The following is a 15264-nucleotide window of genomic DNA, read 5'->3' on the forward strand; positions in this document are numbered from 1 at the left end:
GGAGTCCAGAGACTGAGCCTGTACCACCTTCATGTTTGCAGGCTGTGGAGAGGAGGAGGCAACAAGAGTCAGGGAAGGGGTAACACTGAAAAGACTGTGTTCAGAGTGTCCCCAAGAGCAATGTTATTCAAAGATGAAAAGAATACTTCTGTTTTTGTTTTTCTCAGGGCAGGGTCTCACTATATAGCCCCAGCTATCTTGGAACTCACTGTGTAGATCAGGGTGGCCTTAAGCTCACAGAGATCCTCCTGCCCAAGTGCTAGAATTAAAGGTGTGTGCCATTACACCTGACTGAAAATACTTCTTGGCATATTTGTATTATACATCCTATTTTCTCATCTTGTTTCTTGACTAGTGGTGAGCGTCTTTTTCAACTGAGGGAAAAATGGCAGTGTTCAAGAAACTAAAGCTTCTCCTCTGGAAGAATTTTGTCTTAAAGGTACGGATACGCTTATCCATGGGGAAGATGTGGGTCCTCTGTAGCAGCTGCATGTTTGAGCTAAATAAGTTACAATCTTAGCTTCTCTTCCTGTGGTAAGTCACATTGACAGAAGCAGCTCAAGGGAGAAGGGGTTTATCCTGGCTCACAGCTTAAAGGTGGGGACGTCGTTGTGCCAGCTTGAAGCACATGGTCACATCACATCCACGGTCAGGAGCAGAGGACAGTGGGTGTTATTCTGTCCCCTTTTTCCACTTACACAGTCTGAGATCCTAGGTACAGAGTGGTCCCTCTCATGCTGAGCAAGTCTTCTCCCCACAGGCATTCCCAGAGGCCTGTCTCTAGGTGATTTTAGATTCTGTCAAGTTGAAGTTGCAATCACTACTAATGAGTTGAAGAACAAGTAAGAATTTCATTTCTAGCCGGGTGGTAGTGACCGCACACCTTTATTCCCAGCACTCGGAGGCAGAGGCAGGCGGATCTCTGAGTTAGAGGCCAGTCTAGACTACAAAGCGAGTTCCAGGATAGCCAGGGCTATTACACAGAGAAACTCTGTCTTGAAAAACAAAACAAACAAACAAAAAAGAATTTCATTTCTATAAGTTCATACTCCCACAGTGATTCTGTGAGGTCTCATTATGAAACACAACTCTTGCTGATTTCTAACTCTTGATGGTTTAGAAGCAGTATTAAATGGAGATGCCTAGCTAGTTCTTATTCTGTCTTTTACCTTTTGTGTGTGTGTGTGTTGTATAGGAAAGCTAGAAGAAATGAAAGAGTTTTTTTTTGTTTTTGTTTGTGTACTTGTTTTGAGACAGGGTCTCAATGGTATATCAAAGGGTGGGTTCAAACTTCCTAAGTAGCCAAGGGTGACCTTGAATTTCTGATCGGTCTGCCTTTAAACCTCTTGAGTGTTAGGGTTACAGATGTGAATTGCTACATTTGGGTTATTAAATACTGGGGATCATGCTTCATGTATGCTAAGAAAATACTTAGAAGGTTTCTCCAGCTTTCTAAGTAGAAGAATGCTTGCCCCGTAGAAATCACACTTGAGTTCCGCCTGGGATTGACGTGCAGCTGTTGTTTCTGTTTCAGAAGCGGAAGACTCTGATAACAGTTCTCGAAATCCTGATGCCGTTACTGTTTTCTGCAATTGTGCTGTATCTTCGTTTCAATAGTATTCCAAAACACGTATCGACTACTAAGTACCAAGCAGTTAATATCAGCTTACTGCCAATGTATTTTCATTATTACCCGCTGAAAGGTAGATATCAGTTGGCCTATATCCCTTCCAAAAGCGAGACTTTGAAAGCCGTTACTGAAAAGGTGGAACAAACCTTCACTGTTGGCTTCAAAGGTCAGATATAAGATGGACTAGGGAGGGCGTTTCACGTTTTCTTATTGCACTAAAATGTTTTATTACATTTATTTGTTGTGGATGTGAGTATAGGTGTGTGTATGTGTGCATTCTGTGTCGCACAAGTGGAAGTCAGAGGACAACTTGCCAGAGTCATTTTTCTCCTCCCTGTGGGCCCTGGGGATTGAACTCGGGCTGTCGGGTTTGCTGAAGACATTGTGCCATCATTGCGCCGTCCTGGAGGGCATTTCTATAGTGTAGTTTGAAGGTTTGTTTTTTTTTCCCTGAGAGTTCTTACAAAAGTGATCCAAAATCTGGACTCTCCGAGTGTTTGAGGTGGTAGTTGAAGGAAAGCTGTTTTTATTGTTTTACAGACCACACTGAAGGCTTGCATTCTTGTATCACAAGGTTTAAATGATAATTAAAATGTTAAATACCTTTTTGTTTGTTTGTTTTTTGAGGCAGGGTTTCTCTGTGTAGCTTTGGAGCCTGTCCTGGAACTAGCTCTTGTAGATCAGACTGGTCTTGAAATCACAGTGATCCTCCTGCCTTTGCCTCCCAAGTGCTGAAATTAAAGGCGTGTGCTACCACCGCCTGGCCCCAACTAGCTCCTATAATTTAAATTAATCCATATTCTTTGAATCTACGTTCTTCCATGTGCATGTTTCCTCATCTCCATTATGCCCATCCTGGTTCTTCCAAGGCGACTCTGCCTTTCTTCTCCCAAGCATCCTCCCTTTCCATAAAATTCTCCCTAGCTATTGGCCATTCGGCTTTTTATTGAACCAGTCAGAATGACACATCTTCACAGTGTACAAAAAAGATTATTCCACAACATACTCATAGGTTTCTCTGCTTCTCTTTTCTTATTGTAACCCAGTCCTCAGACAGAGGCAGAAAGATAACTCAAATGGTCATTAGGATTTTGCCCATGCTCTGCTTACACCCTTCTATGGTTTCCCAATACACAGACTTTCTAGACTATGCCCCTGCTGTTTCCTCTCTAGCTTCCTCTGTCAGTACTTTTTCTCTGCTTTCGTCAGTACTCTCTTCATGTGGGTCACTTTGTGCCAGCCATTCCTATGCCAGTCTGTCTTGCTTTTAGGAAGGCAGCTAAATAAATAGGTTGAGTTTCTCTCTACTGCCTTATTCTCCTTTACAAAGTCCGGTTTGCCATTTTATCAATATTTTCATTAAGTGTCTTAATTACACATTTTTTAGCTTTCTGTGTATTGTCTACTTCCCCCACTGTGCTCAGGGCAGAGGACCGTGTCTGTTTGGTCATCACTGTGTCCTTTATAGTGCCTGGAACATAGTAGGTGGCCCGGTAAATATTTATTGAACATAACAGTTTAACTAAATGAATAAAAATTTTCCAAATGTGGAGTGCATATAAAAGTTTCTTCAACATTACTGTGATTGTTATATTGTCCCTTTATGTGTATTTAATCTTTTTTTCTTGCAGCTTTTAATACTCGTTTCCCTTAAATTCGAGAAACTCCTTGATTTCTTTATTAATTTCTGTATTGACACATTTTTCATTCAGTAGTGAGTTGTTTATTGTCCATGAATTTTTAAGTTTTGTCCTGTTTCTGTTGTTGTTGATATCCATGGTGGTCAGATAGGCTGAGGGTGGTATTTCAGCTTTCCTGTGTCTGTTGAAACTTGCTTTGTGTCCAAGTATGTGGTCAGTTTTGGAGAAAGGTCTTGTGTGAAATGTTCTATGAATATCTATTAGGTCTATTTGGTTTATAACATCAGTTAGCTTCAGCATTTCTATGTTTATTTTTTTATCTGGATGACCTGTCTATTGGTGAGAGTGGAGTACTGAAGTCTTCTCCTATAAGTGTGTGAGGTTTGATGTGTGATTTAATCTGTAGTAGTGTTTCTTTTGTGAACTTGGGTGCCCTTGTGTTTGGGGCATAGATGTTAAGAATTGCAATGTTCAATCTGGGTGGTGGTAGTGCACACCTTTAATTCCAGCACTCAGGAGGCAGAGGCTGGTGGATCTCTGTGAGTTCAAGACCAGCCTGGTCTACAGAGCGAGTTCCAGGACAGCCAGGGCTACACAGAGAAACCTTGTCAAAAATATAACAACAACAACAAAACAAAAACAAAAACGAATTGCAGTGTTCTCTGGGTGGATTTTCCCTTTGATGAGAACATAGCATCCTTTCCTATCCTTTCTGCTTCGTTTTGAAGTCTATTCTGTCAGATATTAATGTGGTTAAATGAGCTTGTTTCTTCAATTCACCTCCACTCACCTGGAATATCTTCTCGCCCTGAGGGGATGTCTGTCCTTGATGTTAAAGTGTGTTTCTTGGGTGCTGCAGCAGGACGGATCCTGTTTTTGAATAGATTCTGTTAACACTGCCTTTTTATTGGGGACTTGAGGCCACTGATGTTAAGAAATATCAATGAGCTGATGTTCAGGGTATCAATGATCAGTGTTTGTTGATTATTGACATTTTGTTATGTTGTGGTGTGTGTGTGTTTTCCCTCTTGATTTGCTTTCTGGGATATTTATTCCGTGGGTTTTCTTGGGTGTAGTTAATCTCTTTGCGTTGGAGTTTTTCTTCTAGCAGCTTCTGAAGGGTTGGATTTGGAGGTAAATATTTTTTAACTTTGATTTTATTATAGAATGTTTTATTTTCTCCATTTTTTGTGACCAAAAGCTTTGCTGGGATAGTACTCTGAGCTGGCATCTGTGGTTTCTTAAGTGTTTGTAGAGCATCTGTCATGGCCCATATGGCTTTTAAAGTCTCCACTGAGAAGTTCGGTGTTATTCTAATAAAACTTTTCCCCTTTCAGCTTTTAATATTCTTTCTTTATTCTGTATGTTTGGTGTTTTGAAAATTAAGTAGAAAGGGGGAATTTCGTTTCTGGTTCAGTCTATTTGGTATCCTGTAAACTTCTTGTATCTTGGTAGGTATCTTCTTCCTTAGGTTAGGGAAATTTTCTTCTATGATTTGATTTAAAATGCTTTCTGTGCCTTTGACTTAGGTTTCTTCTATTTCCTCTATTCTTGTTTTTTGTTTTTTTTGTTTGTTTGTTTGTTTGTTTTTTTGAGACAGGGTTTCTCTGTAGTTTTTTGGTGCCTGTCCTGGAACTAGCTCTTATAGCCCAGGCTGGCCTCGAACTCACAGAGATCCGCCTGCCTCTGCCTCCCGAGTGCTGGGATTAAAGGCGTGCGCCACCACCGCCCAGTTTACTTCCTCTATTCTTATTGTTCTTAGATTTAGTCTTTTCCTAGTATCCCAGAATTCCTGGAGGTTTCGTGCCAAGATTTTTTTTAGATTTAATATTTTCTTTGACTGAGGTATCATTTCTTTTTTCCATGCCTGAAATTCTCTCATCCATCTTTTGTATTCTTTTGATGAGACTTGCCTCTAAAGTCCCTGTTTCAGTTCCTAAATTTAGGTCTTCTTTATTGATTCTATTTCCATTTTCAGGTCTTGTTTTATTTATTTCCTTCCACTGTTTGTGTCTTCATAGTTTTATATAAGGGTATTATTCATATCCTCTTTAAGGACCTCTATCATACTTATTTATGATTATTTTAAGGCCATTGTATTGTCCTTCAGCTACGTTGCAATTCTCAATTCTTAGAAGTCTGTCTGCCTTCCTCTGCCTCTTGAATGCTGGGATTAAAGGGGTGCTCCACCACCCCCTGGCTAGAGCAACACATGCTCTTAACCACTAAACCATCTCTACAGCCCCATGAATCCTCTCTCTCTCTCTCTCTCTCTCTCTCTCTCTTTCTCTCTCTCTCTCTCTCTCTCTCTCTCTCTCTCTCTTTCTATGTGTGTGTGTAAGAGAGAGAGAGAGAAAGGAGGGGGAGATTGAAAAAGAGATTGAAGTGGGGAGAAGAAGAAAAGGGGGAATAAATTTAGGTGTGCACATGCTATTGTGCATGTGGTAGGCCTTTCCTTCTTCTTCTTTTTTTTAATGTGTAGTCCAGGCTGACCTTGAACTCGTGATCCTCCTGCCTCTGCCTCCTTCAGCAAATTTTACTGGCGGGCACCACCACAACCGGCCCTTCCATCTTTTTTTTTCTTTTTTTAAGATTTATTTATTTATTATGTAGATAGTGTTCTGTCTGTCTAAGTGCTTGCTGGTCAGAAGAGGGCACCAGATCTCATTACAGATGGCTGTGAGCCACCATGTGGTTGCTGGAATTGAACTCAGGACCTCTGGAAGAGCAGTCAGTGTTCTTAACCTCTGAGCCATCTCTCTAGCCCCCCTTCCATCTTTTTGAAATAGGGTCTCTCCATTGTTTTTCTGCTACATACACCAGGCTAGCTGGCATGATAGGTATCCTTGGTTGTCAACTTGACGACATCTGGAATTAACTAAAATCCAAATGCCTGAGTATATCTGTGAGGGATTTTTTTCTTAAATCATTTGAAGTGGGAAGACTCGCTTTTAACCCACATCTTCTGAGGTGAGATGATCCACTTTTAATCTGGGCCACACCTTCTGGTAGTAGCCCAAATAAAGGACGTGGAAGAAGAAAGTACTTGCCCTTTGCCTACTTGCTCTTGCTGGCAATTTCATTTCTTCAGCACCTATTTCTTTGGGATTCTGGCTTATACTGAAGACCAGCTGAGACATCAGCCTTGTGGACTGAACAACTGCTGGATCCTTGACCCTTACATTAATAGACAGTCATTGTTTGACTAGTTAACCACCCTGTTAGCCATTATAATGCACCCCGTTTTTATGTGTGATTTTTATAAAGTTCTGTTTCTCTAGAGAACCCTAATACACTGGCCCATGAATTTCAGGGGATTTTCCTCTCTCCACCACTTCTTCATACGATTGCGTCTGACTTTTTTTTTTTTTTTTTTTGGATTTGGTTTTGGTTTTGGTTTTAGTTTTTGGTTTTTGGAGACAGGGTTTCTCTATACAATAACCCTAGCTGTCCTGGCACTTGCTCTGTAGACCAGGCTGGCCTTGAACTCACAGAGATCTGCCTGCCTCTCTCTCCCAAGTGCTGGGATTAAAGGCCTGCACCACCTCTGCCTGGCCTATCATTTTATTTTTTATGTGTGTGGACATCCTGTATCATCAGATGTGTACCTAATGCCCACAGAAGTCAGAAGATGACATGTGATCCCTTGGAACTGGAGTTACAGATGACTGTGAGTGGCCATGTGGGTGCTGGGACTCAAGCCCAAATTCTCTGGAAGAGCACCCCATGCTCTTAACCACTGAGCAGCAGCTCTTGCCATCCCTTGTGATGACTGGTCCAGGGACAGTGCTTAGGGGCAGTGAAACTACACAAGATACAAGGAATTTCAGAAATTCCTAGGAATTTCTGAAAAAGAGGTAACTGTGGGTTGATGTTTCTCTGTCGACTTCTCGACTGCACATGAAGCCTACTGATGTTTTAACTATTGTCTATGGCCCCATGTCTCCAAAGTCAGCAGCCTACCCGTCTCTCAGGCTGCAGCCTGGAAGGACCCCCAGCTCTGCAGTGGTTGCAATATGTGGGTTTAAACTAGGCTGAGAAGCAACCATCTGACTTTCCTTTTTGACTGGAGACCCAGCAAGAGGCGAGTCTCTTCACTTGTTCCAAATCAAAAGGAAGTGTCAAACACCAAATCCCAGCCTAACTTTCCCATGAGTCTTCTCTATCCCTATGGCTTCTCTATGGCTAATTCCCAACAACTAGTCTCTGACTCTTCCCCCTGATTCAAGGTTAACTTTATTAACACAATCTCAGAGGGTCACAGTTCAGTCAAATATCCTGAAACAGTTGGTAGACAGGTTGGATCAACCCTTCAGTAATAAAGGCAATATGGATAAACTACTAAGTACATATTCTTCAGTTCATTAAAGAATGAATTAAGTAATAAACTAAGTTCTAAAAGTCTGTATATTTCTTGATCAAAGAGGTAGATCCCTTGGCGGTTATAACTTCATTAATCGGAATGATTGTTTCTTGTGTATGCGTATAATTTTTCGTTTAAGTGTGAATGTGTTCAACCACTAATGGGACACCTGTGTCACTCCAAGGCTCAGGGACCACCTTGGAAGAGATGGAGAAGGATTCTAAGAGTTGGTGAGGGAAGAAGGGATTGAAACTGTCTTCTGCACACGACAGGACCTCACAGTGGCTGTGGTTGTCTACACAAACCTAAGCCAGTCTCTACCCTGGATTTGGAGGAGAAGGCGTTCAAAAGCCTTGTCCCAGCTAAACGGCTAGGAACAGCTGATGGAGCCTAAGGGAGGAAGAGTCCGTCCATCCTGGTGTGGTGGCCCACATCTTTAATCCCAGCACTCTGGAGGCAGATCTCTGTGAGTTGGAGGTCAGCCTGGTCTATACAATGAGTTCCAGGACAATTGGGCTACATAGTCAGAGCTACCCTGAGTTACCCTGTGTGGCCCCTGATAAGTTGACTTTAGCCACACTCAGGAGAATATGGACAGCATAAATTGGATTCAGTGGGCTATTAAAAAATAAAGATATAAATTGGGTTGGGTAGAAAGGTAGGGTGGATCTGGAAGGCATTGTGGGAGGAGTGGGAATAAATATGATCAAATACACTAAATGAAATTCTCAAAAGTTTAAAAAAATACAGTTTTTAAATCCAGAACAGTTGAACATAGAAACTCTATAAAAACTGTTTTTGACTTTTTTGTTTGTTTGGTTTTTCTTTTTGAGACAAAGCCTGTCTAATATATAATCCTGGCTGCTCTGGAACTCACTATGTAGATCAGGCTGGCCTTGAACTCACAGAGATCCATCTGCCTGCTAAGTCCTAGGAGTGCTGATGCACCACCATAGCCAGTGAAAAAAATTTAAAAAATAATGGAAAGGAAGAGATCTAAATATGATAAGTAAAGAAAAGAACAATAACCTTATAATAACAAAACTAATAATGAAAAACATTATTTTATATGACACCTTTTCTATCCTTTTTTCTAATTATTTAAATATATAAATACAGCATTTACTATTATGGTCAGCAACATGGCTTCATGGCTTCCCACATAAATATGACTGCTTAGTTCAGTCCTTGGAACCCACATAAAGAAGAAGAAGAGAAATGACTGAAAAACTCTTGCACTCACATATTATACACGATAATGAGTAAGAGCTGTCCCTTTCCCTTCCTCAGCATCACTTCTTGGATTCAGAGACAGTTGTTGACTGCACTATACATTCCGAACTGAATGATAGCAACAAAAACAAAAGACAGGGCTTCTCTGTGTAGTCCTGACTATCCTGGAAGTCAATTTGTAGGTCAGCCTGGCTTCAGACTCTGCCTCCAGAGTCCTGGGATTAAAGGTGTGTCACCACCTGGCTAAAAGCCATGCCTTTTAAGTAATTTCATTTTGAGTGTATGTCTCCCTCTGCTCGTGTTTGCAGAATGACTGAGTGAGTGAGTGGCGGAGCAAGCTGGAATCTGAAATCTCCTCAGGATGACAGTTGGGGGCGTCACTTGCTTTCATGCCAGCTAGTCACTAACTGGATTTTTCTCTTTGCAGTTCTAGGCTTTCCTTCGGTGCCTTTATTTGAAAACTATATAATTAAGGATCCCAAGTCTTTCTACATGCTGGTAGGAATTGTTTTTGACCACAGCTTCAATAGCAGCAATGAACCTTTGCCACTTATGGTAAGATAACCTTCCTATAACAACCTATAATGATTTTGTGGGGGGGGGGAGGTGAGTTTCAAGACAGGGCTTCTCTGTGTAACAGTCCTAGCTCTCCTGGAACTCGTTTTGTAGACCAGGCTGACCTCGAACTCACAGAGATCTGCCTTCCTCTGTCTCCCAAGTGCTGGAATTAAAAGCGAGCACCACCACCCGGCCCCCTATAACAATCTTACTATGTGGTTACATCCTGAGTGTGGGTCAGTCAGGCTCTCCACCCTCCAGATTTCTTCTATGGCAGCTTTGTTGACTTATTCCAGAGGAAACGAGTGGATATTCCACATTCACATCTTATAGCCCACTCAGTTGTTTCAGACTGTTTAAAAGAAATCTGTTCTAGCTGAGCAGTGGTGGCGCACACCTGCACTTGGGAGGCAGAGGCAGGCAGATCGCTGTGAGTTCGACGCCAGCCTGGTCTACAAGAGCTAGATCCAGGACAGGCTCCAAAGCTACAGAGAAACCCTGTCTCGAAAAACAAAAACAAAAGTAGTATGTTAAACAAGAATATTTGATTTATGTTTTGCTATGGGTAAAACACTTGTGTGTAGCTTTTGTGCTATACAGGCAGTTTAATGACTTTTAGAACTTGTACTGTGATTAATAAAAACGAACCATATTTTACAAGCATGTGTTAATGTTACATACATGTCAGCTACCATATTGTGTAACCCTCCAGGCAGCTAATGGGTCAGAGACTGTTTCCATCCCCCTTTCACACTGAAGGAGCTGAGGAAAAAAATGATTGAGATTAAGTAACTTGACCAGGGTGACTGCATTTTAATAAGAAATTTGGGGCTGAGGTCTAGGTGATCTGGTTCCAGAGTTTTCTACAGTTCATTGCTCCTTTCCCAGGTTGGTCAGAGGGATAATTTGCAGAGAAATACAGGGAAGACCATTATGTGATTCCAGGAGGGACATCTGTCTGTGTGGCCTTAAATAGTTTCGCTCTGTCGTGTACCATTGCTGAGTTCTAGGATCTCATGGCCAAATGTTTTCTCTCTGTTTCTCGTAGGTTAAGTATGACTTGCGCTTCAGTTATGTTCAGAGGAACTACGTACCGAGGCATTTCATTTTCCAAGAGGAGCTAGAAGGCTGGTGCACAGCCTTTCTCTATCCTCCTAACCTGAGCCAAGAACCCCGGGAATTTGAATATGCTGATGGGGGAAACCCTGGTGAGGAAACTCTGAAGCCTGTAACCTTATCATGAACACAGCCACATTTGCCCTGTACCACATATTTGTGATACTGTTTGGCTAACTGAATACTCGCCTAAGATTAGCAATTCAGTAGAGGTCCAAGGAGCTGCCTTTGGAAAATGTGGCATTCAATAAAATGCTTATATTCCAGTATAAGGTAAAACAGCAGGTATGTAGTTTAATTGTTTATAATGGCATTGAATTGCTTGAAAGAATGAAAGCATTTTACAAGAACAGGGGCGTGTGCTTCTAGATTTGTAATGCTTTGCTTTTTAAAGTATGTTTGCTACTGTTCCCTACAAACAACTCAAGTGAATTTCTTTAATTTGTTGAAATTCCTGTAGAATAACGACTCCTCTACCTTTTTCTTTTCATTTTAGGAAAGCTACTCCCAGGAAGGTGGCATACCTCAGTGGTACTTGCCTAGCGTGAGACCCCTCATGTTCAGTCTCTAGTACTGCCAGAACTAACACGCGCTACTGACTGTTAGAGATGTATGGGAGTTCTTCTTGGTACAATGGTTGCTTCCGAGGTTACTGACAGGAAAGGCCTCCCAGAGGCTAGAGAACACAAGGTGTCCAGATGCTGCTTTCTGCCACACCAGCCTCTGCCTGATGGTGTGGTTAGGGACCAGAACTCAGCCAGAGAATTAGGAAGACACCAGTGCATTTACCTTGAGCGCAGCCACCTGGTCCCTGTTGAGAACCCACGGGCATTATCTTTGTTTCACACGTGCAGGACCAGAGTGGAATCATAAGTATGACAAGAATGGCCAGTTATTTAGGGAAGATGTAGCCTTCATCATGACAGAAACATGACTTACATTTTGTGAATATGTAATGTTTATGTGACCTCCCTTCTCTACCTGTAAGTAGCACTCTTGTTTTTTCTGCCCCTTCCCCAAATCCTACAATTTTGGGGATCAAGCACAGGACTCTCCATATGTTAGGCTGGCACTCTACTAATGAGCTATACTTCTAGGCCTGTGCTGTTGCTCTTTTTCACTTTTTAAAAATGATTTATGGCAGGCTCTGGTGGCGCACATCTTTAATCCCAGCACTCGGGAGGCAGAGGCAGACGGATCTCTGTGAGTTCAAGGTCAGCCTGGTCTACAAGAGCTAGTTCCAGGACAGGCGCCAAAGCCACAGAGAAACCCTGCCTCGAAAAACAAACAAACAAAGAAAGAAACAAATAAATATGACTTATTTATTTAGTATGCATAGTGTTCTGCCTGCATGTGTACCTATATGCCAGAAGAGGGCACTAGATCTCATTTTAGATGGTTGTGAGCCACCATGTGGTTGCTGGGAATTGAACTCATGATCTTTGGAAGAGCAGCCAGTGCTCTTAACCTCTGAGTCATCTCTCCAGCCCGTTTGTTTACTTTTACAGCACTGAGGAAAGAGTTTAGCATCTCACATATGCCTGCCAGATATCTCAGTCCTGGGAAGCAGAGACAGGCTGATTCCTGGGGCTCACTGGTCAGTCTAGCCTAATTAGCAAACCCCAGGTCCCAGTGAGAGACCTTGTTGATGGCTCTTGGGCAACAACACCTGAGTTTGGCCTTTTCCTGTGCACATGCTCTGTGTACACACATGGGTGGTGGGGGCAGGGTGGAGTGGGTGCTGAACACACGACCTCTGCATTGGCTAATACTTCATTTGAATTTACTGCTCTTTCAGAATCTCTAGATCTCTCGTTGGTTCTAATCCTATCCACTTTGCCCACCCACAACTAGCTAGAGAATACTGGCTGCCTCTCTTTCAGATCGCATGCCAAGCTCCACTCTTTTGTCTCTCACTTTGGAGTCATACCCTAAGAAAGTGCCCTTCCTCTTACTGTTTTGCTCAGGATAAGCAGGTAACATTAAAATCAGAAGGTGAGGTGTTCCTAAGGGCTCCTGTGTCCTAATGCATATGTAAACAGAAACTGTTCTTTTGTTTTCTGACTGCTCAGACCCAAATAATTACACAGAAACTATATTAATTACAACACTGTTTGGCCACTGGCTCAGGAATATTCCTAGCTAGCTCTTACATCTTAAATTAACCTATTTCTATTAATCTGTGTATCACCATGAGCCTGTGGCCTACCAGTAAGGTTATGGTATCTTTCTCCTTGGGCAGCTACATGGTGTCTCTTGACTCTGCCTTCTTTCCTCCTCTATCTCTGCTTTTATTTTCTGCCTTGCTATATTCTGCCCTCCCATAGGCCAAAGCAGCTTCTATATTAACCAATGGTAATAAAACATATTCACAGCATACAGAGGGACATATGCCACATCAGGTATAACACATGGCTCCAAAGCTGGGTTGTAACTCCCAGATTCTGTAATCTTTCTGTGCAAGAAACACTGCTGACTTTCTTCTCGTAGCTCTCCAGTAAGAGTAGGGGGAAGCTTTTCTTAGTGTCTGCTTCCTGTCATCTTGTTCTCTGCTGTGGAAATGGACACAACTGTATCTAACAGTGCAGACATCCCTACTTGGCACCCACTTTTCCTGGACCTGCCTATTCCATGGCAGCCCCCAGTTTCCTCTCTGGCAATTCCAGACTTACGGAGAAGTGATGGCCCATAACTGAGATGCTCTTCACATGAAGCAGCATATCCCCGAGTGAGGGCCCAGGAGCCACTCCTCACATGCAGGATCCACGTTCTTCCCACCAGTCAAGCAACTGTTCTTCCAAAATTGATCATCAGCCCCTCATTATAGGATGACCACACAATTGTCTTTCAGTCTTCTGCCTGCATGCCCACCAACTAGAATCCAAACCTAAGTACCCAAGTTTTTACTCTGATTCTAGAAAATACCCTATAATTGTTTAGTGAAAACACACATATAAACCAAATAAGAATGCATAGCAATGTCCAGGGCTCATTGCTAGCAATTTGCCCTTCCCTATTACACTTTGACAGATCTGGAGGTCTGCCTATGTCTAGACGATGGGGCACTGTGGTCACTTCTACTGCAGGGCTCTGTACTACTTCTACTGCCCTTCCATGGAGGCTGGTTACCCTTGCTTGGAACTGGACAACCACTCGGGATTCTTACCTTCAATCTATTTTTATTAAAAGTTGATCCTGGCACGCCAATACACTGATGAAATGAGTGTTGCTTATGGTAAAGACAGTGTTTGTGACTTGCTAGCAAAATACAGCAGTCACCACACAGGAAGTCTGCGTCTTTCAAGTGCTTTGAGTCTGTCCTGTATTTACTGTATAATCAAAACTACAGAACAGGTGCTCTGTCCACAGAGGTGGAGAATGAAGGGAGACAATCCCTAGAAGACCCTTGTCATTGCTTCATTCCCATGGCTCTCCAAAGTGACTCCTCTCTGACCTCTGTGGTATCACAAGACCCCCTGGCTGTTGTCTGTCTTAATGACGAGCCAGGATCCACCTGAATTTTCAGTCATTTTGATCATCAGCCTTTCTTATGCTTGATATTCTGATTTCTTGTAGGATACAACAAAGAAGGCTTCCTAGCAATACAGCATGCAGTAGACAAAGCCATCATGTGGCACCATGCTCCCAATGCAACACTCAACATGTTCAAGAATCTCCAAGTACTGGTGCAGAGATTCCCTTTTGGGCCCCATATCCAGGACCCATTCTTAATGATCCTTCAGAATGAGTTCCCTCTGCTGCTCATGCTCAGCTTCATCTGTGTCGAGCTCATAATCATCAGTTCCATTTCACTGGAGAAGGAGAAGAAACTGAAGGTAGCTCTGACTACTCAGAGGGGAAGGACAGGGCTATGGGGAGGATGCTAATGAAATATCTTGGGGGACTGAGGCCCAAACAAGTGGAAGGAATCGTCAGCCTCCGGTGAACTGAAAAGCAGAAGTGCTTTCATACTTTTATCCTGCTAGCAGTTTAGGGAGCCCCATCTCTTATCACAGATATTCTTTCTTTTAGGTTGCCCAGCCTAGTAGGTCTGCTCAGTTAGCACCCTGTCGCTAGCAGGGCAGGCGTTCAGACAGTCCACACACAGGGGATTTTTAGCCACAGTTAACCCACTACCATTTTGTGGCAAGGTGTTTGAGAAGCATCTTCTAGGAAAATACAACCAAAGACAGGATTTGTTCCCTCTGAGTTGGTCCCGAAACTGGTTTCACTACTCACTTTCGGTGCTCGTCTGTTTACACAACCTCTATTACTTCTTTTCTCATGTTCTTCCCTTTAAAAAATGTCTTGTATTGCTTAGGCTCTTGTTTCTCAGATGTGGTCTCATTCGGTAGCCAGTAGTGACCTGGAACCCACTGTGTTATCCAGGCTGACCGTGCACTCATGGTCCATTTGCTTTGGCCTCCCCAGTGCTAGAGGTTCATCTGGATAAAAATCTTCTCTTTAATTTTTTTCTCTTTTTAAAATAATTTTTTGTTTTGTTTTTGGTTTTTGGTTTTTCGAGACAGGGTTTGTCTGTAGCTTTGGAGTCTGCCCTGGAACTCACTCTGTAGACCAGGCTGACCTTGAACTCACTGAGAGCCATCTGCCTCTGCCTCCCAAGTGCTGGGATTAAAGGTGTGAGTCACCACTGCCTGGCTTAAAATAATTTTTAAATTTATGTATTTTATGTATAGGGTGTTTTCACCTGCATGTACATCTGT

General features: G+C 42.5%; 1 protein-coding gene across 7 annotated transcripts in view; it reads left to right on the top strand.

Annotated features, from left to right (window-relative positions):
* Positions 1–15264, top strand: part of LOC125401836 (ATP-binding cassette sub-family A member 17-like) — an 80436-nt gene that overhangs the window by 3466 nt on the left and 61706 nt on the right. For 5 of the 7 annotated variants that reach the window (XM_048436283.3, XM_048436282.3, XM_085694715.2 and 2 more), the window contains exons 2-6: positions 356–439; positions 1535–1796; positions 9294–9421; positions 10473–10632; positions 14117–14376. In XM_048436283.3, coding sequence (XP_048292240.3) covers positions 386–439; positions 1535–1796; positions 9294–9421; positions 10473–10632; positions 14117–14376 — 864 coding nt within the window. In that variant the 5' untranslated portion in view covers positions 356–385. Of the gene's footprint in view, positions 1–355; positions 440–1534; positions 1797–9293; positions 9422–10472; positions 10633–10655; positions 10826–14116; positions 14377–15264 lie in introns of those variants that run through there. The other 2 variants (XM_085694716.2, XM_048436288.3) reach the window with 2 other exon arrangements.

Source organism: Myodes glareolus, chromosome 9 (genome assembly GCF_982192425.1).
Source record: "Myodes glareolus chromosome 9, mMyoGla1.1, whole genome shotgun sequence".
NCBI classification, from domain to species: domain Eukaryota; kingdom Metazoa; phylum Chordata; class Mammalia; order Rodentia; family Cricetidae; genus Myodes; species Myodes glareolus.